We start from the raw sequence: 24,957 nt of genomic DNA on the forward strand, positions 1-24,957 counted from the left end.
GTGTGTGTGTGTGTCTTTTGAGAGAGGAGACCGAGGGGTTGCAGAAGTTCTTATCATATTTCAGCAGTCGCAGGTGCAAGAAAGGCAGGAGGCTAAAGTGACAATAGCAAAGCAGATGGGGGACGAATGCAGTTCTAGTTTTTCGCTGCACTCCTCCTCCTCCTAGGCCTCCTTCCTGTTCCCTCCTCTGCTCCTCCCTCTTCTGCTTTTTCATCCTCGGAAGGGGTTTTTATACTCGGACTAAGTGCACTTTATCTGATGAGCCGGGTGGCGGAGGCGGCGGCAGCTCACGCAGCTACAGTATGAATCAACAAATCAATGGCTCGCGCAGTCAATCAATCAATGGGGGTTCGCAGTCGACCGTTCTGACGTTTGCTGTATAAGCTTTGGCAGCGCAGAGGGAAAAAGAAACAGATGATCTGATGAGAGGAATATTTATTTCTCAGTGAAGCACACACACACTCACAGAATGTTGATAGTATACAGTACGCCCTAATTGTCTGACTGTTTGCAATCAATGCAACATGAATCCTCTCAATCAAAGGGTAGAATAATGATATTCTGTATTTTTCTCAAATAAAAACACCAACCTGACATTTATCAGTGCAGCCAAAGGCAGACATAGCTTATTCCTTTGCAGCCTGGATCTATATTATGTTATTGGACTGACAGGATGATGGTTATGGTCTTTTAATTGGATTATTTACAGAAAAATACAGAATAACATCAGCCCAATTATTTAAATGTTAAGATCTGTACGTGTGATTGGAGTGATCTCTGCACAACCACGCCGGCAGATGCAACCTCAAACTCTTTGTGCCTTTCCCTCTCTGCTGGATTCTTGACGCCAGTTATTAGGTTTGCACTTCAACCTCCGCTGAGGATGAGAAGCGAAGCCGGCTCGTCTCATCAGCAGTTACATCATCAGAGAGAAAAATAAGGAGCCACAGTATCCTCCGCTATCCTCTTACCGCCGGTAAATCTGCTACACAACCAGATAAATGGAGAGAAGAAGTCGTGGAACTGGATGAGCGGCTTCACGCTGTTTGCTGATACGCGTCCTTGAGGCGTTTATCAAGTTTTTAGTTTTTTATATTTTACACGGGGGAATTTGAGACTGTTGCAGAGCGGAGGGGAGGAGAGGGAGGAGGAAAAAAAAAAAAGTCAAGCCTCATTGTCATGCTTAATCTCCGGGTCAATGACACCATCACCATGCCAACCCCTGCCATCGCCATGGAAACCGGCTTTATTGCATCAACAGGTTAGAGAAAAGCCCCCCCGCCCCTCACCCAGGTGTGGTGTGTCTTTGTGTGTGTGTGTGTGTAACAGCCGTGCCCTTTGAAAGCTGCGATTGACCCTCGCTCACAAAGGGGGACTGACAGGTCCAGTGCAGAGCTGCTTATATAACAGTCTTTGAAAATCAGAAGAGAAATAACAGAGATATGGGTTCCACTCGATATCTTAAACACTGAGGGTCTTCACAGCCCCTGAATGATTCATGGAGGCAAATGGAAACGGTATTAAGAGGTTTCCTGTCGGCATTGAACACCTACACGGCTCCGCACGTCAATTCCGCTTCTCTGTTTCCTCTGTAGTGTTTCTCAGGAACCTGTTCTTCTTCCCACCTCACATCCTCATCTTGTCACACACACACACACACACACACACACACACACACACACACACACACACACTACCCCACCCCACCCCACCCCACCCCCCATTTCTTCTGTTTCATCCCCTCTGATCCAGGCACTGGGCTCTGTGACAGTTGTTGTGGGCTGCAGACCCCCAGAGCAGCTCTCTCTCTCTTTGAAGTCTCCTTTTACTGCTGCGTGTGTGTGTGTGTGTGTGTGTGTGTGTGTGTGTGTGTGTGTGTGTGTGTGTGTGTGTGTGTGTGTGTGTGTGTGTGTGTGTGTGTGTGTGTGTGTGTGTGTGTGTGTGTGTGTGTGTGTGTGTGTGTTAGCTCTGGTGACACTTCTGCAGGGGTAACTTCTAAGTAAACGAGTTAGAAAGAAAATTAGGGGAATGAAAGCAGAGGGTTGACTTGAATTTGCTGGAATCACGTTCGGTATTAGAAATGTTTTTTCGATACAGATACCAGCATCGGAAATGGCTCCGATACCGGGTCGGGCATCGGCGTGTACGTAAATCTATGTACCGATCCGATAACACGTCGGGACAGTCACTTTTTATTTGATTTTGAATATTCATTTTTATGTAGGGAGATTAGTTTATATTCTGACTTTTGAATTCAAAATGTACAGTCTGAAGTAGTCCTCCTGATCCTGTAGAGGGCGCTCACTGTCAGCTTGACCTATTGCATGCGCTCCTGACCTCGCAGTTAAGTGAGTCAGTAATGTTACGATGTTTTGCCACGAAAATGGAGAAATATTTCGGTTTCTACACTGCAGATGGAATAAATATGAACAAATCCATCTTGATTTTTAAAACAACCGACAGCCCTAGATCACGTCTTTAAAGCATTTTATTTTCACCCGGATAAAATTTCCTTTTCTCGAGAAATCAACTCTTGCTCGCTGCTTGAAAACAGCAGTCGCACTGGACTGCCACTGGCAAGTAGTGATTTCTGTAGTGTAGTGTTAGCCCGAGCCAGATAAAACAGCAATTTGTTAGTATCTCACACTGAAAGTGCACTTGCTTGTTTAAAGATAGTAATATTTGTGTAACCGTAGATTTATTTGTTTGTGTTCTTTTTCAGTTAGGTCTGTCAAACTACAAAATAAAAGAATGTTGGTCATTCTCTGTATTAATTTGTCTTCCAAAGGGTTTAACCTGAGCCAGGCCGTACAACAATGAAAGCAATCATCACTCATAAAGGTGAGTGGCATACAGCTGTTCAAATATAAGTTGTTATTATTTGAAATGCACTGGTATCCCATCAGTACTTTTATTCTCCTTATCCCTACTTATATACTGAAACTAGGTCTTCCACCGACGACAAAAAACAACAGTGCTCCAGAGATGGCCCAGACAACCCAGAACTGTCAAAAATGAGGATCCAAGTCCCTGATCAAACAACCCACCGCCGCCACCACTGCCGCCACCACTGCCGCCACCACCGCCACTGCCGCCACTCTGAGCTCCCCAGTGCTGGAAACCGGCCCGTGTGGCAGCGACATCGAGGGGCCTGGCAGCAGCAGCTGGCTCTGACGGGTCTGAATGGAATTTACTTCTGTGGCGTTCCTCATCAGAAAACGCTGCAGCCCTGCCGTGGAGAGCACATCACCATGGTACGCCATTAAAGATTTAAACAGCCAGATGGGGAGGACGTGCACTGTACATGCACGTGTGTGTCTCTTGAGAGTGTAAAGATCCTGGATCGCCCGCTGAGGACACCCCCCCCCCCTCGCCTGATTCCCAATCTCAACAGAGAAACCGCCCCGGGTCAAGATGCTCAGTGTGTGTGTGGAGACATGGAGCGAATGAAGGCGATTCAGACCGTGTGTGTGTGTGGGTGTGTGTGTGTGTGTCTACTCTCTGTGTGTTGTCTGGTATGGCTCAGGGTCAGTCGGGGTTAAGATGGTGAAATTGCAGCAGGCACAGAGGGCGGCCGGGCTGATGAGAATGAATGGAATCAGTGCGGCGTGTACGACACGGCGTCGGCAGCACAAAGTGGGAGGCCGAGTCGCTTCTTTTCACCTCAGATCGGATCGTTTCGGCTGCGTTTGGCCTGATTGAGCTTTTACTTTACAGCTTGACGCCACATAACAATGTGTGAATGGGGCTTTAGAGGCCGAGACATCGAGATCTATAACTTTTTTCACATTGCCTCCGACAACAGTCAAACGATAGGATCAACAACAACAACTGCTTTGAAAAGACGAGTTAAAAACTGCTCAATTTCCCAGTGCATTCACTGAATCACTTAGAATTACCTCCCTGTGGTTGTTTGCCTCCTCTGACCAGTACAGTTTCAGTCTACATGTATATTTTTTCCAGAATCATACGAGGTCACCGTGACCTTCGACCACCGAACTCTAATCAGTTCATCCTCCAGTCCGCCTGAACGTTTGTATCAAATTTGAAGAAATTCCCTCAAAGTGATCCTGTGACATCGTGTTCACCAGACAAAAAGTCTTCTACCCTTTTTAATATTTTTCCTATGCTTCCCATCTGTAGCTTTCTGCTCATTTTATTCATGCAAAACACATTAGATGACCTCTGTGTATAAATTTGCTTTGATTTAAATTATAATGGAAACTAAATTCCTCCTCTGCTGTTGAAATGAAACTGCTACAAGATCGAATTTTTTTCCAGAGAGGCTGCATGTGAGAACGCAAATGTCCGAGTGTCTTGACATTTTCCTGAACTTTTCCTGCCTGATCAAGTTTCTAGGACACGACGGACATGAAACTGGAAGACTACAAATACGTCAGGATGAAAAGAGACGAGGGGATTTGAGAGCTTTGGGTGAAAAGGTTCGACGCCGGTGTTGATGAGGTATAAACAAAACGTTCTAATCGTATTTGTTGATTCGATATTATTTATCTTGGTTCTTTTTACTTGTATGTATTTGCACATTTTACAGTCCTGCAGCCTGTTGGAGTTGAGGCAGACGAATCCCACCTGCTGCTCCACTCACATGACTTTCCTCTCCGCACCGTGACATAAATGCAACACACCTTTTCCTGGAGGGCGGCCTGTTCGAGCTGTCAGGGCCCTGCCTCCTCCTCCTCCTCCTCTCAGGTGCAGCCACACTCATCATCTGCCATGTTTGCTGCAAACTCCCACCGCTGCTGCTGCTCTGCACGATGCTTTTGATCAGGAGGAGAAACCTGCCGACGCTTTTGTCGTGTGGCTTTAACGCAGCTTTCAAAGAAGAAGGACTGTTCGGCCTCCACGCCGCCTCTTCCCCTGCTGGAGTTTGAATGTTTGTCCACTCTGGGCTGGAGATGTCACTGACTCGGCTCTGGAGAGTGGGAGCTTCACTCAGGTAAGTTACAACCTTTCCTATATTAACACGTGATAACTGATGTCTTCTTTCTGTCCAGTGCTGTGTTTTATTGCATGTTTTGCCTGGTTTATTGCTGATTGTGTCACATTTCTGCTGCACTGCTGCCATTTCACTCGAGTATGTGCGGGATATTCAACTTTTTGTGGATTCATTTCGGAGCTCATTGCATTTTGCTGTTTTCTGACACTTGGGTCATCTCACTTTCATGTGAATTATGATCCAAAAGCTGAACTTGAGGTCCATGTATGAGCTTTATTCAGATATTTGAAGTACGTGTCTTCTCCTTCCCATAGAGGTGGCAGAATAGCTATTGACTGTTGTGGTGCAAACTCAGCAGCTGGTGTCAGAGTCTGAATCTAATGTGGTTGTTGCTTTTGAGATAATTAATATGTGAGTTGGATTCCAAGTTGTAGAGTTCATTGTAAATAGTCAGTATTTATATAGTGCTTTTCTAGTCTTATTAACCACTCAAAGCACTTTACAGTAGAAGTCATTCACACACCTCCTATATCTCACACACACACAGTCCAGGGGTTTGGTATCTTTCTTTAGTTTCTGCAGTTTTTGCCTGGTAGGTGTGATGTTTGTTTCTGGGATGAGCGACGCTGACACTGAAACGAGGATCATCGCTCCCCCAGAAATAAACTAGAATGAATCACTGAGATGTGGACTCTGTGGATTTGTGCGTTTTTAGTGTCATGAAGAAAGAGAACTACAACTTGTGAAGGAAAGGCGCAGGATGAAATGGTGGAGAAGAAAAAACTAAATGTGAGGAACAAGATTTGTTTTTGCTCCCTTGACACCAGGGGCTCTTGTTCTACCCATAATGCATCACCTCCCGCTGTGATCTCTCACCTCAATTTCAACTTCTCGACACGGATCTGTTCCATTTGAATAATTCACCGTTAATTTCTCTTCCCCTCGTCTCTCTTCGCTCCTCGTCCTTTTCCTCGTGCATTTTTCTCTTTTTCATGTGGCCTAAAATTATCTAAAAAATATGACTGAAATGTCAGCTGTAATTACGCATCATGCTTCTCTCTCTCTCCCTCTCTCTCTCCTCGCACATAACTCATTCATACAAGAGTAATTTTAGCTTTGCATGGATTTGCAGCACTTTCTTCTGGACTATGGAGTTTGTGGAGTTTTTAAGTTTCTGTTGCGGTTCATGTACTGTCTCTAAAACGAGGAATCGCCGCCTCGAGCAACAGTACAGAGATTTTCTCGATTCAAACAGACCGGACACGCACATCAAGCCTCAGACCTGCAACACGAGGACTTCAAACGCTACTGAAACTCTCAAATGTGACCAAGCCAGGACTTACAAAGAGAGAGGTCCTGCAGGAAAAATTAGATTTCACCCTTATTAGGTATTTTCCACAGAGTCTTATTAGAGCCTGAGCGTGGGAACAGACCACATCAGAGCCACACACAGGGAGGGGATGATGGGAGAAACCAACGCCGGTTAAAAACTGATTTTCTACTTATGTGAACTTAAATCTCGTGCAAAACCCGCTCGTGTGTGTAATTGCAACCTATGCGGCGTCGTGTTAACACTCACAACAAAACACGGCCCCGCTGACGTCTTCAGACATTCCTCCAGCAGCTTCATCCTCAGTCGCTGCAGGTCCGGACTGTCCCACTCCTCTGGATCCACTCCCCAGTACAGGTCCACCACCTGGGAACACACACAAAAGCCCATTCAGTGTATTTTATTAGAAGGAGACACAAATATAGAGGCGCATGGGTGAGTTTTAGTAGATTCCAGAGGGCGAAGGATGTCTCTATTGTCCCAATGGGGCAATTACAGACAGAGATATCCACACAAACCTCAGGTGAACACAGAAGCTGGACAATAAATACAATATAAAAGACAAAAAATAACAAAATCTCAATGAATTATTTATGATGCCTATAGCAGTATGTTCTCTATATCTCTAAAAAGAAAATATTTCAACTGTGGAATAGAATAAATGGCAGAACCAGCTTCCACAGCTCAGAGGAACAAGGATATGATGGATTTTCTTTTTAAAACAGGGTTATACAACAGGATTGTTTCACAGATGGAAGTTGCTGCTGCAGGAAAACACGTAAACATGTAAAGAGGATATGAAGACGTCCCAAATGGTTGACTCCGTAGACGTGAACCTCTGGAAAACGTTGTATAAATGATATAGTGAAAATATCACCAAAGGTTTTCTAATCTCTTAGTCCGCATCTTCTACGTAAATGGCTCCTTCTCTGATTCATCCTGAGATATTTGTATTCTTCCAGTTTTGCATTTGTCGCGTGTTAGAAACGTCGTCAACACTCACTCGCTGTGAATTTTGATGACTCGGACATTTGCGATCTCACAGCCCCTCTGGAATATTTCTGGAAAATGTCTGGAATTCAGTGCATGACTGAAAGCAGCTTATGTCAGTGGCAACAGTTGATGGCGTAAATCTTGGTAGGAAACGTCAGTATTAACACAAGTGATGATGTCGTATGATTTAGTTTACAGCTAAAAAAACATGTTTACATGTGAAGTACAGCACAAGTGAGGATCCGTGGGCTTAAACCCGAAGGTTTTCTAACGCCATCACTGTTGTCAACACTCTCACCTGCTCTGTGTGACTGAAAAGCACAACACCACCCTCAGCATTGAAAACCAGCAGGGAGGAATCGACTGTGTACACACACACACACACACACACACACACACACACAGAGAGACACACAGACACACAGACATGCGACAGAGGAGGTCTCCCACAACACATTCATCACAAGTTTTGGCAGCTCAGACAACTCCAACTGTAAACACGCCACGGGGGGAATCTCCCACCGGAGGGGAGAGAGGTGAGGAAACGTCTGTAAGTGTGTGTGTGTGTGTGTGTGTGTGTGTGTGTGTGTGTGTGTGTGTGTGTGTGTGCGGCCCACGGCACGCTGCTGCTGGCTCATCTTAGAGGAAAACAAGCCCTCCTGCCGGCCGCTTCCTGGGACTCTGTCAGCTTTTCGCCTTCTGGCCGGGGCCTGACGAGCGCCTCACAGTAAAAGACACATTACGTCTGATGACCGCTGCTGCTCGGAGGCTCAGGTTTCAGTCCCTTAAAATGCATAATGTGAACTATCGCATTCTTCTTCTTCTTCTCTGGTGCAGCTCTTCTGCAGGTCATGAGTAAAAAAAACGTTTTTTGCAGGAGGTGAAGTGATTTAGCAGCGGGGGTGCTGCCGCCTTCCTTCGTGCTCCGCTGCCCACCACACTAGCAAATGGGTTTCACCTGGTACAATGACTGACACGTCCGCAGCGTGGCAGAGAGTGCACACACACACACACACACACACACACACACACACACACACACACACCGGCTGGCACTGAAACTGAGTGTGTGGCGCAGTGTTTTGACAGTTTGGGAGATATTCGCCTCTCCCCATTATTGACGGCGGCGGCGGGAGGGCTGGAGCGCCACTCGGCTCATCTGCTTGATCGTCGCCGTGCACCTGTGAGCAGCTGAATCACTGTGGAAGGAGACAGCTGTCAACTCGCTGCAGAGTCCTCCCACAGACGAGCACGCCGGTGAACAAATATTTTCATTGACAATCAGACCGCTGGCTTCCCGCCTGTTTGTCTTGTTACACTTTTAAAATTAGGCATTTTTTTTCGTAGCTGCGACTTCAATCACAGACAAATCAAAGGTGTTACATGTAACAATTCTGCATGAGAATAAATAGAAACAACCAGACCGTTGTTATATATTTGGTTAACTTTCGTACTTAGACTTTCAAAATGTTTCCAACAGCGTTCAAACCCAGAGAAATGCGTCACATCCGAAACCTTTTAGGTCATAAAAATGGAAGAGAACCCCCCCCCCCCCCCCCATCACAAACATCCTGAACTCTCTTCCAAAGGCAAATAAATTCTTCCATTTACTTTTGCGTGAGACAAGGACGAGCAGTAAATCCTCTCGACTGAGGAGCTGGCACTTTGGACCATTTTGTCAGTTTTGCTTGAGAAATGACCTAAATGATTAATGGATTTTAAAAATAGAAGCTGATGAATTTTTTCTTCCGCTCAATTCGTCGATTCACTATTTTTAGCTGTAACATAAATGAAATAGCAAATTTACAGCAAATCCTTTACATTTGAGAAACGACAGCAGAGTCGGTGAAATGCCCAACGCCTTAAATAATCAATTGATAATCAAAATTGTTTGTTTTGCCGTACTACCAACAAATGAGATATGACACGTGAATGCAGGATGAAAAAAAAGTACAGACTACATGCGTTTCCCTTGTCGTGCGCCTGCTAAAGGCTTTTACTTTGGAAAAAAAGTCTCTCCCACTCACTGGGGCGCACATGACAAGCCTCCCTCGTGTCGGCCTGTTGTGGAAAACTCATTGTTTAGCACATCAGTCACTGTGTATCAGTGTCACTAATCTACTTCCAGCGTACATGTGTGGGAGACTGCAATCGGCCTCGTGTTGACACCGACCGGAGGGAGGGAGGGAGGGAGGGAATGAAGTGAGATGAGCCCCTGATTATGATTGGTTTCTACTGGGCTTCAGCAGGTGACTGGGAGGATGCGCTGTAATTAAAAGATAAATGAAGACATTAGTCATATCCAGTGGCCGTGAGCGTGTGTGTGTGTGTTTGGGGAGGACAGAGTGATTGAATTTGCCCACATCAGCCGCTGTGCTTCACTCGAGTACGCAGGGACGAGGGAGAAACGACGAACAGCTGAGGAATGCTTTTCCAAAATCACCATTAATGCTAGAGTGAAGTTAAGAGCTTTGGAAGGTGTCCTTAACAGACTGGTTCTTGCTGGAACAATTTCAGAGCTTCCCTCCTTCTTCTTAGAGCCAACTTCTTCTTTGCTCTTCCTGATTACTTTCCCTCTTCCCCTCCACTACGCCGCCGAGGGCGCCGCCGCTTGCGTAAGAGCCGAAGCGGCTTCTGCTAAGCTGCTTTCTAATGCCCTTGGAGGGCGTTTGCCCACGGCCGGTCAAGCGCAGGAGAAGCAATTTTTTTCTCCTTTCATTCATTTATTGAATGTTAGACTTTGGGATTATACCCAAGATGCCCAGGAAGAAAGGGCATGAAATCAGGCGGGGAAAAGCCCCACCAACTGAAAAAAGAAAAACAAGAGTAAAAATAGATATGGCGCCCACATAAATATATCTTAAGCTCTGTACTGCAGGCAGTTTTACTAAGAACATGTGGTAAATCTCGAAGAATGTTTGATGAATGCAGTTTTCTGAGAGCTCGAGAAAAGTGCAAGTTTTAGCAGCATATCTGGAATCAGATATATATTTCTGCTTCGATATGAAAAACACATGCATGAAGGTTAAACACTCTTTAGTGTTAGATCTCCAAATCGTATGTTTTACTTAATTCAATTCCTGCCTTCTCTGATACGAGGTCACACTTTCCCTGCATGACTCTAATGGAGTTGATTGAGGTTGTCAATAACGCGTTCCGAGAGAAAACTTCACATGTGCACGCCTCGGAGTAAAATCCGCCACGCTCTGAAAACGCCGGGGCTATTATGGCTCCGTGTTTCAGACTGTTAAAGCTCGACCAAAGCACGTCGAGGTTAACAGCCAGTCAAAGACACGAGGTAATGAGATCCTGGGACTCGCGGAGGCTTTAATGAGGCACCAGCTCAGGGAGATATACATTTTCCATCACACAAGGTTCCTGATAGGTCACTCTGAGGCTTGCCATATGTTCAAATGATAATTAATTTGGTGAATTTTTTTTTTAGAGCCTGTCAAACACAGCTTTGGGGGACATTTAACGCACTGTGCACGCCACAGGGAGACGCTTGGGACTTAAATGGGAGTAGGCACAACTCTGAAGCTCCTTGAACTATAGACTGAATATAAATATGGACGTTGTGTCTCCAAATCCTCCCACTAATCAGTAAGGAAGCAAAAATATAATTTGATGTGTATTTTGACTTTTTAGTTTGGCTCATGTCCCCATCAACTAACATGGAGGAGGAGGGGTACATGACCTATAAGCTACTATAACCAGGGAGATGATTTGTCTTGTCTTTTAAGAAGCTGTCATGTCGTCCATCTTTATATACAGTTTATGCCTTGAACTTGTATAAGTTTAACTCGTAAAGGAAACAATTATAACATTTCTGTTGATGTCGTGGAACAAAATTAAGCATTTTTTGCTGTGTTATTGGGAAAAGGTTAAAGGAGAAATACATCATACTTATATTTAGGCTAATAATGTTAATTTGTGTTATAACTTGAAAGGGCTAGCCACTAGGGGTGCGACCAACGTGATGTCACTATGCTGCAGAAGTTTCATTCATCGATTCTTTGCACTGCACATTCCTGCATTTGGGGAAAACATCGGGGCTCAGGTCGGGCTCGTACACAAAAAAACTGAGAGCCTGTCAGATTTGGGTCAGGCTTGGTTTGTTTTCTCTCGGGAAAGAAACTCAGAAAAAGGATCATACGTCTCATTTAATCTTTTTTTAAAGGGGTTTAAATCTTATCTTTAAAAAGATTCCTGAAACTTCTCCTTGAGGAGGCGTGAAGATCAGACCTGAACCATAATCATGTTCAGAATTAAATTAAATCAGTCACATTATTTTTGCAGCTAATTTGACCTGTGGGACGTTAAGTCTTTATTCTTTGATTGTGCAGAGGACTCCCAGACTTTAAGAATTCATGGGAACCAGTATAAACTGAGTGGAGCGAACTTTATCCACATAAACTTATCTCTCCACAGCTCCTCAGCTCAATCAATGTTTCTCTACAGTCACAAAAAAACAACAGTACGTCAAAATACAATATATTCATTTCCAAATCAATGAAAGATTTTCGAGGAACAGAACATCTCGGGGGGAACCGGTTGTGTTTTTGCATTTTAACCGAGCGTAAACCCAGTGGTGTAAACAAACGGCGGCTCGGGTTGAAGCAGCTGCTCGGAGTCCATTCATTTCTCTAATCAGAGAAACACTGCCTGCAGCGTATCATTTGGGTAACATCGCTCTTTGTAAACCAGCGGGTTAACTGCAGACCACAGTACAACAACAAGTGTCTCACTCAGTTTTCTGGCAACAATTCTACAGTTAAAATTCTCTCTATACTCATCACAAATATTCTCAAACAGACTTTATAATCAGGTCTCGGTCAGTTTCATAGATATGGATTTTTAAAAAATCACTTTATTTAGATTTTACCAGACCACTTTAATCCATCTGTCCGTCACATTCCGCAGAGTTTTTCTCTGAGATCCTCCGCTGACAGCCGATAAACCGACAGGGCCGAGAATATAACCTTCACTGTGACAGTAATAAGACATCATCTTCACAGAATGAAGACTTCTCCCGAGGGGCGAGAGAGATGCAGTGTAAGCGAAGCCTTAGATGTAGTTTCCTATTTGACTTTTGATTATATTTGCTGATTGTCATTCAGCCTCGCTCCCGCCGAGGCAGTTGGCATGTTTGTGTGTTTCTGTGGAGACCGAGCGGAGAGGGAAACGGTCTCGGAGCGGGGGCGGCTGAATGAAAGTGGCGGCCTGCTGCTGCCAAGGAGCGAAGGAAACGGACGGAGGAAGAAAAGAGAGGTGAAAAAAAAAGAGAAATATGGGGTGGAGGTAAACAGATGGAGGAGTGATGAATGAAGAGGGTTCACGCCATATTTCAGGTGATGAATTTGTCGTCTTCAAGTTTTTCCGCATCTGAAGTTTGAGTATAATAAATATATGGTCACGCTTAAGAATTTTTTTTTAACATAAAAGTTATTTAAGAACTTGCGAAGAGAAGTACATTTTTAGGTGGGAGAAATTCGAAGAGTGTCTTTTCTGACAAAGCCAAGCTGACAGCCACGTTCTCCTTTTTATAAAAGTGCAAACAAAAGAAAAGGCTTTTTTTTGGTAATCGTCGTCACATGTTCATGCCTCATCTCGTGAGTTTGAAACGACGCCTGAGTGACAGCCGTTGAATTAATTCGCACAGCTGTGGCCCTTGGAAACTTTTATTTTAATTGTAGTGGCTGAGCGTGTGTGTGTGTGTGTGTGATGGTCCGTGAGTTGGCAACCATAGCGAGGTTTGCCCACATCATTAACAGCTGTTTCCTGCAGCCCAGCGATTCTGTTTAAAGGTCATTTATGTGGATGATCGCTGCCACTAGATGTCGCACTGGCGTCTTGGGCCAAAACAAAAATCGGCCACACCTTCAGCTTCAAGCAAACAAAATGTGAAGTCTTTCATGATGCGTTCAGTCTTTCAATCCTGAGGTTAGCACCCTCGGCTAGCAGCCCACACACGGTGCAGAAAAGCGGCAAAAATATGCAAGTAGACCTGGTTTGTATCGCTGCCAATTAGCTGAGCCAGGTAACTTTAAGGGAGGGACTTTCATGCAGCAACATCCACATTAATGCATATACTCCTAAACTCCTACATGTAGAAGGAGGTGATTGTATTGTTATGGAGAACAATGAGGAAATGCTCTTGATTTCAGCCCCTGAATCTGTAATGTTTGGAAGGATGAACCTAAATGCAAAACGCTGGTACAAGTGATAGAGTGGAGATCTGTTGGGGGGGGGGGGGGGGAGTGTTCTGGAAGGCTGATGGCCGGAGACAAACGGAGACAAACAGGGACTGGCAGGAGGAAGGACGGAGCCTCAGAAGGACGAGCTGTGAGCAGGGCTGGATGAGTGTCCAGCCAGCAGGGGGACGAGCGGAGCAGGATCCGAAGGCTGCTGCGGGCGGAGGTTTGATGAGTGGCCAGTCGGGGGGGGGGGGGGGAATTTGGTTTTAATTAGTTATTTGATGCTATAAAAACCAAGTGACAGCCAAGACTCGCAATTGCTAAGACTCTGGCTCCAAAGGCACAAGATGGCGCGGCCGGTTCATATCCTGGATGTTATGGCTTCATTTCTAGAACGTGGGGGCGAGTGGAGACCTGTCGTCCATCTTGTCCAACAGTCTATGGTGGAGATGAGTGAGGTGTCGAGGAAACAAAGGTTAAAGGAAATAAGGAATACTCTGTAAACAGCGACATCATTGCATCTGTTGCATCCACAAATTCATGGGGATTTACAAATATATTTTTAATCTGAGGGAATATTTTTTCCTTATAAATTTACGATTTTAATGTCTCGCAATATCTGAATAAAGGCGCGAACCAACTACGGCACCCAACGAATTATTCAGATGGTGAGTTAATCTGTGTTTGAGCGGCCGTATCTCGCTGCAAGCATGAAAATCCACTGATCAGTATTTAACAAACAACACCACATGGCTGGAGATGAGTTATTTTGTTTCCCCCCTGACTGAAGCCAGCCAAACCTCACACACCATCAGTAATCTGTCTGTGTGGTTACACATGAACCGAAACCTCGTCTGACCCTGATCCGCTGTGTGCATCCACTGGCATCGCTCAGTCGTTATGTGTCTGTTTTGTGTAATTTCTTTAAATGGTGAGTGCACGTATGGGTGATGAAAGCCTGAAAGTGCAGGAAACATGGGGATAGACCCCCCCCCCCCGCCTCCCCTCCCAGGTCGCTGCTGTGCACTGATTGAATGAGGACGCACCCCTCGGCCCCTGGGCCGGATTTGCGTGCGCTCTTCCTCCCTCTATCTGTCCCTCCATCTCCCACGATCCCTCCACATCCTCTTATGAGGGAGGTTCTGGATTGAAAAGGAGTCGGGTGATGAGGGACCCGAGGAAAAGTAGGTTTCGTCAGCTTTGGCATATGTGTGTCAGCGTGTGCCAGCGGACGTGTGCGAGAGACGGAGCCATGCATGTGAAAGGCGGAGGGGGGTGGGAATGAAAGAAAAATGAATGCAAGTAGTGAACGCGTACGTATATTTCACATGTTAAAAACTGAAACTCACAAGTGCAAATCGCTATCAAGCTCCATGAGACTGGTTTTAGCGAAGGTGCCAACTCTCACATGGCGTGGGTGAGGACGAGAAAGAGTTGGGGGGTTTGGGTAGAGGAGGAGGAGGACGAGGAGGGAGGGAGGGAGGGAGGGTGAGAGGAGTAAGTGAGTCATAGTAATAACTCCCAGGCCTTCTGCATCATAATTTCAGCTCACGCTTTGTCACGGCGAGCTGAATCACCAGACGGACACGTGGCCACGCACAGCCGAGCCAAAACGTCTCTGCACGGCCTTTCTGGCGTCATCGTGCACTATTGCATTACACAGGCATCAGAGGGACGATCGTTACGTCTATTAGTTTGATGGTTTGTAATATTGTGATATCTATGATAAACCATTCATCATAAACTGAATGCAGTCATTTGGGCATTAAATCTGTGATGCATTCCTTTCCTCAATAACAAATGATCCATGGTTTTCAGTAACTGGCTCCTCATCCGAATGAAACCTAAAAATTATCTTAAGGATAAAACAACAATCATCATTTGTGGCTTTTAAACAGAAGCTAAACTTGTTTTACTCTTAACTACGTTTACCTGCTCAAAAGAAATAAACAAAGACGTATAACACAGTATAAAAATCAACATCACTGCATTATTCCCCGAAAAATTCCTGGATCTAACCCATTCATCCGCATCCGCACCAACATTCTGTGATTCTTCCCAGTCCGAGGTGCCATCCCTCCACCGAGTTTGGCGGAAATTGGTTCTGTAGTTTTTGCATAACCCCATTTGTAGTTATGAAGCTTTGCCTGTAAATAATCAGACAAGACTTCACACATCCTCCGATACTCAAGTCCTCCAATCACGCCTGCTTTATCAGAAACCTCTGGCCAGGGAAAATATATTCAATTCCATTAGGACTTAGTACTAAGTGCATATCTTACTGTGCATTTACCAGAGAGGAACCTCCAAGTCATTCTTATATTTCCTTGAGATGGAAATTGTAAGTCTTTCTGATTTTGATTTAGACTTTGAGCATGACTTATTCCCACGTCTCCTGAAAGTTCTTTATTTTCAACAAATTGCAATTTTTCTTACTCGACTAGTTTGTCATTTACTGGAAATCCTGGTTATGTAGAAAGCAGTAGTGTAGTACATAATACTAAGTCTTTTTACAACTAGGGATAGATAATGAACAGTGCTGCTGTAACGCAGACGACAGCCACCTTCTCCCTGCACTAATGCCAGGATGCCATGACCCAGCGAGGTGGAACATGGGACTGATGGCGTCTCGTAAAACCACCGTGGTTTGGCCGTCTTGATCTAGATGTTTGCATGAAGGCTGAGCCAGGATAAAATATCATATAACCACTTGACAATGTGTTCCCCCCATATTGATGTTAACCTCCGTGGAAGCAAGGCTGCAACACTAAGCAAACCAATATAACACTGTTTACCTGCAGACGCTGTGATTCTGATTGTTTTCTTTCTTTTAGACTCGTCGACAAGTCAAAACGTATACGTCTATTTAAGGAAATCAGGAAATCAGTTGTTGGGAACATCTCTCGTCATAACAACTTTAGACGGCATGTGCTCGGAGCTGTTTATGATCTAATCGATCACAAGTCCCCCGCAAATCTCCTCAAACCCTTCCCAGGAACAATCTGTGACAGATCTTTGTCTGGCTCCAGGGCGCTCCTGGATTTTGTTTAACAAACAGACCTCTGATAGCAATCTATCTCTGTGTGTACACTGATGCTGATTTGCAATGCAAATGATCTTGATCAGTGGACACCACGGGGGAGAGCTCTGCAATTCTCCGACAACAACAAAGGGGAAAACCCTCGCGTTACGCCACTTTATCCGCAGCTACATTTTTGCCAGCACCTCGCCGATGGAAGCCTTATCTGAGCTGGCCTTCTGTCCGCTTAAAGATACACAGACCTCTGCTTGAAGCCCTGAGGGGTTTCCCTCAGGCATCCATGGCTGCGTGCACCATGATGTAGATTTGGAGCCACTGAACGGTCAGTTCTGTCAAACTACAGCTACGGAAGTTACAGATCTGTGAGGCCGTAAGAAGGTGAAGACAGAGGAAAAAGTCAGGAAAGAAGTAAAAAAGCAAGTTACCTGGAATTCAATCCCATAGTTCTCCCTGCAGAAATCTCTTAGTTTGGGGTAGACGTGCTCCTTCAGTGCGTTCCTCTCTGCTTCTGTGTCTGAAAAGAGAAGAGGGAGGGAATCTTATTGTAGCACTTAATGTTGAAAGTTTTATGGAATAATTTAACAATTTTTACCTCTCCTGTGGAGTAGAAAACTAGAAAAGGGGGGAGGTAAACCAGGACACACCCCCTTATAATTAGGGGTCCCCCAAAAGTTGACCAAACTTTCCAAATTGACACTGCAGGCCTATACGTCTTTGTGATCCGATATTTTGTGTGACCATAACAATAAAATGAATTTAAATGCACATTGGATTCTGTGAAACATGACAATGCTGTACAACTGGGATTGTTGCATACAGTTGTGTTGTGCAAAAAACCTGTACAAGTGTCGGACCCTTTATATGTGAGCACATGTCACTTCTGCTTTATATTTGTAATTAATTGAGAATTAAAGAATCAAACATGCGGTCGAATGACTAAGACATTAATCTAAACATGCTCACCCACAATGTAAATACGATTGCCCAGCAGAGCCAGTGCCGACACACACTGTTGCAGAATTTATGCCACATTACCAAGGCAGTGATCATATTGGACAGTGGCAGTGTCACAGAGCGAGAGCCCACGGCCTGTTGACGTGTCCCACTTTCTTCCCCCCCCTCACCTCCCCCCTTTTCACTGTCTTCCAAATGGTTACCGTAATGTATTTGGACAGGCTCAGTCTCTCCCCCCCTCCCACCTCTTCTTTCCTCTGAAGGGAGTGGACGGACGGGTGAGAACGGAGCGAGCTAACCCCGCGCAAACCGCGGCGGACGGAGCGCCGGACATCCCCTCGACCGCGAAAACCGTGTCATGTGCCGCGTGAGTGGAGGAGCTCACAGATTTAGTCTGACGTATCGGTCTCCCATCTATCTTTAGCAAGGCTCCGGGCCTCGACCGTACATGTATCTGCCCACGGCGACCCGAGCAAAATGTCAAATCAAAGCCGAAACGCTTGTGATAGTATGCAAATGGTAAAAAAAAATGGCAGCTGCTGCATCGGTGGAGCTCTCGTCTGCTTCCTGTGGAGACACATCACAGTACCATACAAGTAGAAGGTCTCACGGTGACACGGATGACATCATGGCTGCAGAAAATAGCAAGAATTTGGATGAAACCTTGTTTGTGTGTTTGGGAAGTGTTGGGAACAAGTGCGATCCAAATGTGCACCTCGCCGCTCGCTGTCTCCATGTGACCTGACAGACTCAACTGTGTTGCTGTTTGTATTTTCTGCTGATAACAGCAAGACGCTTCTCTCTCTACCTCGTTCTTTCTCTCTTTTTTTGTGGGATGATAATGAGTTATGGCAGCCTGACGTATGTGTGTGTGTGTGTGTCTGTTGTGTACACGCCCACATGCAAAGGAACAAAGACCGAATGCTAGGTTTGCCCTCTCTCGCTGTGTGTGTGTGTCCTTCCCAATTTTTTTCCCCAATCTGTTCATTTCTATCTTTTCTTTCCAGATATGTCACGTCAGCCACTTTTAAAAATTCTCTCTCACTTATACTCCTTTCTCTCTTCCTCCTCATGGGCGACAAGTCGAAAAAGAGAAACACAGCCAATGTTTCTGGTTCCTGTCCTTTCTTATCCATCTGTCTTTCATACACTTGTCGCTTCAATTCGTCGTATTGTCAATGAATTACCCAGAAAAATGTCATAAGAGGACGTACAACAAAATAAGCCAAAGCCAGTCCTTTCTCAGTGATTTAAACATAATCACGATATAATAAAATTACAAGACCAATGTGGAACTGAGGACTGGAGACTGTCTCTGCCTGTAGTTTGGGAGATAATGTGGCATTTCAAAGGTTATTCTCTACCTGATTGTTTCACTTTATCTTCAATAATGTAATTCTGGTTGTACGTGTCTTAACTTTCGTTCATTATGGTCTTAAAAAGTCTTGAATTGAACTTGTTGAAACCTGCAGAAACCCATGAGTATCTACAAATAGTATTTGGTGTGAACCTCAAACTTTCAGATTTTGAGAAGCTGCCACCAGTGAATATTTGTCTTTTTGCTTGGTAAACCCGTTTTAGCACAACTAAAACAACCCGAACAGATTAACCAAAATCATATCACGCTGCCTCAGCTGCCTCCTCACGGCAGTCACTCTTCAGCCGCCCTCTCCCAGGCTCATCAACACGCTTCTGACGAAGCAATCACTCAGCTCTCATCAAGATTCACTAACTGACGCTCCAGAGACGCTCGGTGAGCACAACTGCTCAGAGGCCTGTGATTAAAAGAGAAAGAGAGAGACGGCCAAGTCCACGAGACAAGTGTCCGAGCAGATTAAATGCAAACAATGCTTTGATCTGGGGTCGACAAGGATCCACCAGTGTGTCTGTTTGTATCTGGGATGCATAAAGGGTTTGGTTCAGATAACCACCTGAAAGATTTCTGGCTCCTTCCCGATACAGTGGAAGGAATTTGCTGACCATCATCAGCTCACGGCCTGAAGCACCTTTTTCTTGCTTAAAGCACAGAACCAAATCTCCCATACATCGAAGTTAACCACACGAGACCGAACATCCCCCCCCCCCCCCCCCCCCTCTCCTTCTTCGTATACCACACAAACTCTCATGTGCAGATCTGAACCTACACGGCCATGATGCAAACGCACAGTCAGTGAGCAAATCGATAGCGAGTGACCTGGAAGACGCTGAAGGCAAATTGTGGCTGTGTAAAGCAGCCATCCATAAAGGCCAGATGTTGCTGCATTTCCCGAGCAAATGGAGACCCGGATATCACTGAATCAGGACCGAGGAATTCCACTGGTGGTAACTGAGCCACGACCCGAACCTGATGTTCACCACCGACGTTGTAGAATAGAAATAACATGGACCTGGATGTGACAGTGACGGGGGGGGGGGGGGGGGGACTCTCATGCCTCTGTGACTTGTGACACGTATTTGATTAAATGACCATCGCAGTGGCTGCAGGCATGATCCAGTGTTGGTCTACCCAACGTGAAAATGTACCACGTTCAATGGGCAACATCTGCACTGCCAGCTGTTGCCTCCAAAACCACTAGTGGGAGGCTTTTGCATGTTCATGTGTATGTGTATGCCAGCAACACACTGGACTGATTAATGATTTTCAAGATCGCACAAGAGCTGTGTGCTAATTCAGGGGGGCGCCACTTCCCCAGGCTGCATTTGAAGAGCGGTTGCGTCACAGCGTCACAACTGGGCTTTTCAAACGTGGTCAAACAATGTGTCCTTTCGTCCCTGAAGCCTCCAACAGGTGAAAAATGCTTACACTTTTAAATGTAAGTAGCTTCATCTCAACTGAGCAGCTAACGGTGCACCATGACTTTCTAACTCGGCGTGCAGGGCATTCATATTCAAATGTGACTCAGAAACAGGTGTTCATTAAAGGGTGTGATGCTATTTTAACATAGGTAACACGTTCCTGAGCTTCTGTCTCCAGTTTGTGTGAAGAGGGAATTAGTTTCTGAATTTAATTTACTCTGAGTCTATTTTTAAAAAGCCTCGCTGCAAAACGCCCATAGGCGGATGATAAGACGTTAAAAATCACTTTTTAATCTTTGATGATAAATCTGTTTACTTGACATTGTGAACTAGAAAAATTAAGATAATATATGTTTTACTCCAAGGACGATTAAATTGTGGGAATGTTTAAAATATCAATTTATATTTAAAGTAAAGTAGCTATTCCTCAGCTATGGAATAAATCAATAAAAATGAATGTAATTTCACAATGAATCATATCATGGTGGCTTGAATTGAACAGACGTTGAATTAACATTCATTGTAAGTTGCCGGTAACGTTTTGTTCATTTCTAATCTCAGTTAACATTATTATGCCTCCCCCCCCCCCTCCCTCGCCACAGCCCTTCATGTGCACATAAAATAAAATTCCCATTAGATACAAACCGCCCGCAGACCACACTAGTTTTCTGGAGGTTAATTACGTTGGTTACGAGTGGATAATCACTGTGTAATTTTACTCAGGTGCATCCGGCGGGCTGCTCGCTATCACCTCCATCATCCCCCAGTGAAGTGTTTTTACAGTGTGTTCCGTGAAATGGTTTGAACACGCCGGGAGTTGGACGAGCGTGCGAGGGCAACTGCTGAATTTGTCAGAGCGACGTCCTGAGGGGTGTGAGATTGCTCCACAGCGATCGGGGAAAAAACTCTGGGAGAGGTCACTGGAAAAAAAACAAAAAAAAACAACCCTGCTGCCAAAACCAGACACAGCGAGCTTCCTCTCTCCCTTCAGGACACGAGCAGACGCAAGGAGGTGGAGAACGCCATAAGCTTGCGTCATAAACTTTTAACGTGCCGCAGAACGGGGGACCAGCCTCATTCGTAAAAAAAAAAAAACGGCACCCAGCAGATTTTTAGGATCCTTCTCTTTCAACAAAAGCCGCCCTTGATACAGTCTCTCCACCGGTCCTCTCTCCCTCCCTCCCACTCGCTCCCCCTCTCTTTCACCAGACTCTATTAGAATTGAAGGAATTCATTTTATTGTTAAAGGCGAGATAATCAGGAATCCCAAAAAAAAGCTACAACACAAACCGAAAGAAAAGATAAACGGAGTGAACAGGAACTTTGGGAGTAATCGTGGGGTGTAATGTAAGTGGTCTGTGTGCTGACATACTAAAGCCTCAATGATGGTGCATGGGAGGGTTGGGATGATTTTATGCATCACATCCCCGAGGCCTCTCGCCTTTATCAACTTTAAACAGCTTAAGTGATAGCTTGCATACAAATAGCTGCCTATGGCACACGAGCCGATGCCAGAGCCCCTGAGGTGACGACGGCAAAGGTAATGGAGATGTCTTGATATGCTTATATGGATTTACACACACACACACTGACAGCTGAGACAGTCTGCATAATGCACACACAAACATTCAGAAATAAATCATGTCAGGCTTGTTTGTTGCTGCCACAGGCCGGAACAGATAGCTGGGTATTTAATTGATCGACTGTTGCTGCCACATACACACACACACACACAAACACAAACACACACAGCATCAGACGGATTCATCCACCTGAGCCAACACCTTGGGATTCATTAACATCATGGGAGCAGGATGTAAATCCAGTCAAATGTGTTGTTTGGCTTTGACACACTGTGGCACATGGTGAAATAAATCCGTAGAGTCTGTATGACTACACTGTGAAGTCGACTTTCTGTTGTAGCTTCTTACATCTAATGAAATAGGGCTGCTTTCAGACATGCGCTACGGCCCGGATATTTTCCAGAAATCTTCCGGAGGGGCTGTGTTTGAAATGAGTCGGTCTCTCTGGATCGTTTCCATATGTTTTCCTGCCAGCTCTCTGCTAAAATGAGATGTGAGAATACAGCAGCAATATTCACAGCGAGCGATCGGATGCGTTAGTGACGTTTCTAACATTCAACAGATACGAAACTTTAACGTTCGGTGTGAACGCACCATGTAAGAGATATCACAGAATGAAAAAGAGTAGCCACAAACGTACTTGACAACTTTTGGCAATAAGGGCCGACACCGGTATTGATGAGCTGTAAATAAAAAAACACTGATTTCCGCAGCTGAATTGTTACGCTAGTCTCGCCTCTTGCTTGCTCTTCCCTAGACGTCACCCCTCGCCTGAATGCTTTGGACATTTGCTGTTGTCGTGAGCGAGTCTGACCCGGACGATGTGAAAGTCAGACTCCCCGGAAAACATCTGGAAAACTTGCTCCACATAGTATACACCTATATAAAGATGGACGACACTTCCTCGCACTATCCACAAATGTAGCTAAACTCCACGAATCCATGTACTTTTTAGTTTGGTTCACGTCCCATCGGCTAACATGGAGGAGGCAGGATATATGACCTATGCTGCAGCGAGCCACCAGGTGGAGATCGAGACACTTTGGCTTCACTTTTACTGAGCTGTCATGTCGTCCATCTTTATGTACAGTCCATGGTACAGACATTTTTCCCGTCTGAAACCAGCCGGAGCGTCGTGCCTCTTCCTGGACGACACAAGCGGAGCCAGCAGAGGTCTGTGCAGCTGAATGCAGCAGCGGGTGCGTCACAGTCGTCTGTGGCTTTTTGATTAAGGGCATTAGGGTCAGCGCATTCAGCAGAGCCAACGCTATAGAGCACATAAAACTCTCAGTGCCGTAGATCAAAGTATAGAGTGGCCCCTCCCCCCCCCGCCCCTTCCAGTCTCACATACACAATAAAAAAAGTGCTGCTACACAGTTATGATGGTGTGATTATCACTGCAGATAGCATGATTCACCCGCGCTGCCTCTGCTATCACGGATTACACAGTTATGTGCAACATATATTTTGTTAACTTTCCTCGAGGGGGAAATTCGTCAACATAAGCGCGATCCTGCTCTGGCCTTGAGTGACTCCTTCATAATGGTGCGGCTGCGTTTCGTTGCCCACACATTTATATTTCGGAGACATGAAGGGATAAATACTCGGTGTCTCCTCAACGTGCCGGGGAAGAGTTGCAGAGTCGCTGCCTCGTTCTCAAGGCCAGAGCAGCGTTCTGCCAGTGCTGGGATTTAAGGAGGGGTTCTCTTATTGCGACTGAGTGCAGTGGAAAAAGATGCTTTTATACATTTGTGGCATGTTATTGATTCGCTGTCTGCTGTGACCACATTATACTGCACACCTACAGCTAAATAAATGCATGGACAGCCCCCTCTAGTGAACATGGAAATACAGGCTCGGCAGCGGCACTGAGGGCAGACCAGGGTCACACTCATGAATAACGGCACATGACGTATCAGCAGGGGTGAGTTTGCAACAGGGGAAAGAGACTGCAAGTAGAGTATGTGAGGACGGTTTGAATCTGTTCTGTTCCTGACCACGTAGCTAAAACTGGAAATACAAAGTGAACCCATCTGTACAGATCTAAACAAATGTAAAGAATACTTCATTACATGTTTGATTGGACTATTGTGATCTTGTGGGGGACTCAGCAATGTTTCTGTGCGACTGTCTGAAGTACAGATGCCGTGTACGGCTTCATTACTCGGATATGGATCTGGATATCAGCAACTCGCTTCACTGGAAACTAGAGCCCGACCCATTTGTTATCGCTCAATATACATATCAGGTTTATGTTTGCCGGTATGAAAACTTTTATTTTACAGAATAAACAATGCAGAAAAAAGTGCATTTATGTTTACATTTAAGTTAAAGTTAATTCAAGCTCTATATATTTGTGTTTTCTTTTTATTTATAGTCATCTAGAATAAAGTTTATGGTTAAACTGTAAAGTATCAATCCTTGTCGACACTGCTGTGGATATTTTGGGGTATTTTGACCCTCCGACCTTGCATGTGGATGAGAGGCCTAAAGAAAAAGTTCTCTTTGCAAAGTATCCACATTATTGTGGAAAGGGTGTCAATCACATTCCTTTGTCATAAGCAGTTGCTCACGCCATCTTATGCCTACTCAACAAGACAGCTTTTTAGCCCAGTTTTCCAATTGTCGAAAAATTTTGGAAGAGCCTCGCATCAACACAACGCCTCCTCCTAGCCAACTCATTAGTTGATTGGAGTAATAATTACAACAGCCAATTAGAGAGCAGGATGGGGGGTCAAGGGGTTCTCCTGGTAAAGGGTTGTGTAGTGTGTCCCCACCTGTCCCCAGTACGGTGTGACCTGCACATTAATCTGATGAATCTGAAAATCGTGTAGTCTGAACTTGGCATTATGAATCATTGGCCATTTTTAGGGGGGGAATCAATATCGGCCGATATTTTGTCACGCCACACTTGTAATCCCTGATATCGGTATAGCCATTAGCCCCCCCAAAAAATCCATATCGGTCACTTTCATCTCTCGGATATGTGTCTCTGAATGTCAGCACCTCGCTTCACTTCAGTTCATAATTAGCTCTCCTCACAGCTCAGGCGGAGATGTGTACCTTTCCATTTGAGCCTAAAAATAACTATTGGAATAGCCCCCGTG

General features: G+C 45.1%; 1 protein-coding gene across 4 annotated transcripts in view; it reads right to left on the reverse strand.

Annotated features, from left to right (window-relative positions):
* LOC117752034 (NACHT and WD repeat domain-containing protein 2) overlaps positions 1-24,957 on the reverse strand; it is a 44,240-nt gene that overhangs the window by 13,776 nt on the left and 5,507 nt on the right. For all 4 annotated transcript variants that reach the window (XM_034569149.1, XM_034569148.1, XM_034569151.1 and 1 more), the window contains exons 3-4: positions 16,943-17,031; positions 6,537-6,653 (exon numbers count right to left, since the gene is read on the reverse strand). In XM_034569149.1, coding sequence (XP_034425040.1) covers positions 6,537-6,653; positions 16,943-17,031 — 206 coding nt within the window. The remainder of the gene's footprint in view (positions 1-6,536; positions 6,654-16,942; positions 17,032-24,957) is intronic.

Source organism: Hippoglossus hippoglossus, chromosome 18 (assembly GCF_009819705.1).
Source record: "Hippoglossus hippoglossus isolate fHipHip1 chromosome 18, fHipHip1.pri, whole genome shotgun sequence".
Classification (NCBI taxonomy): Eukaryota; Metazoa; Chordata; class Actinopteri; order Pleuronectiformes; family Pleuronectidae; genus Hippoglossus; species Hippoglossus hippoglossus.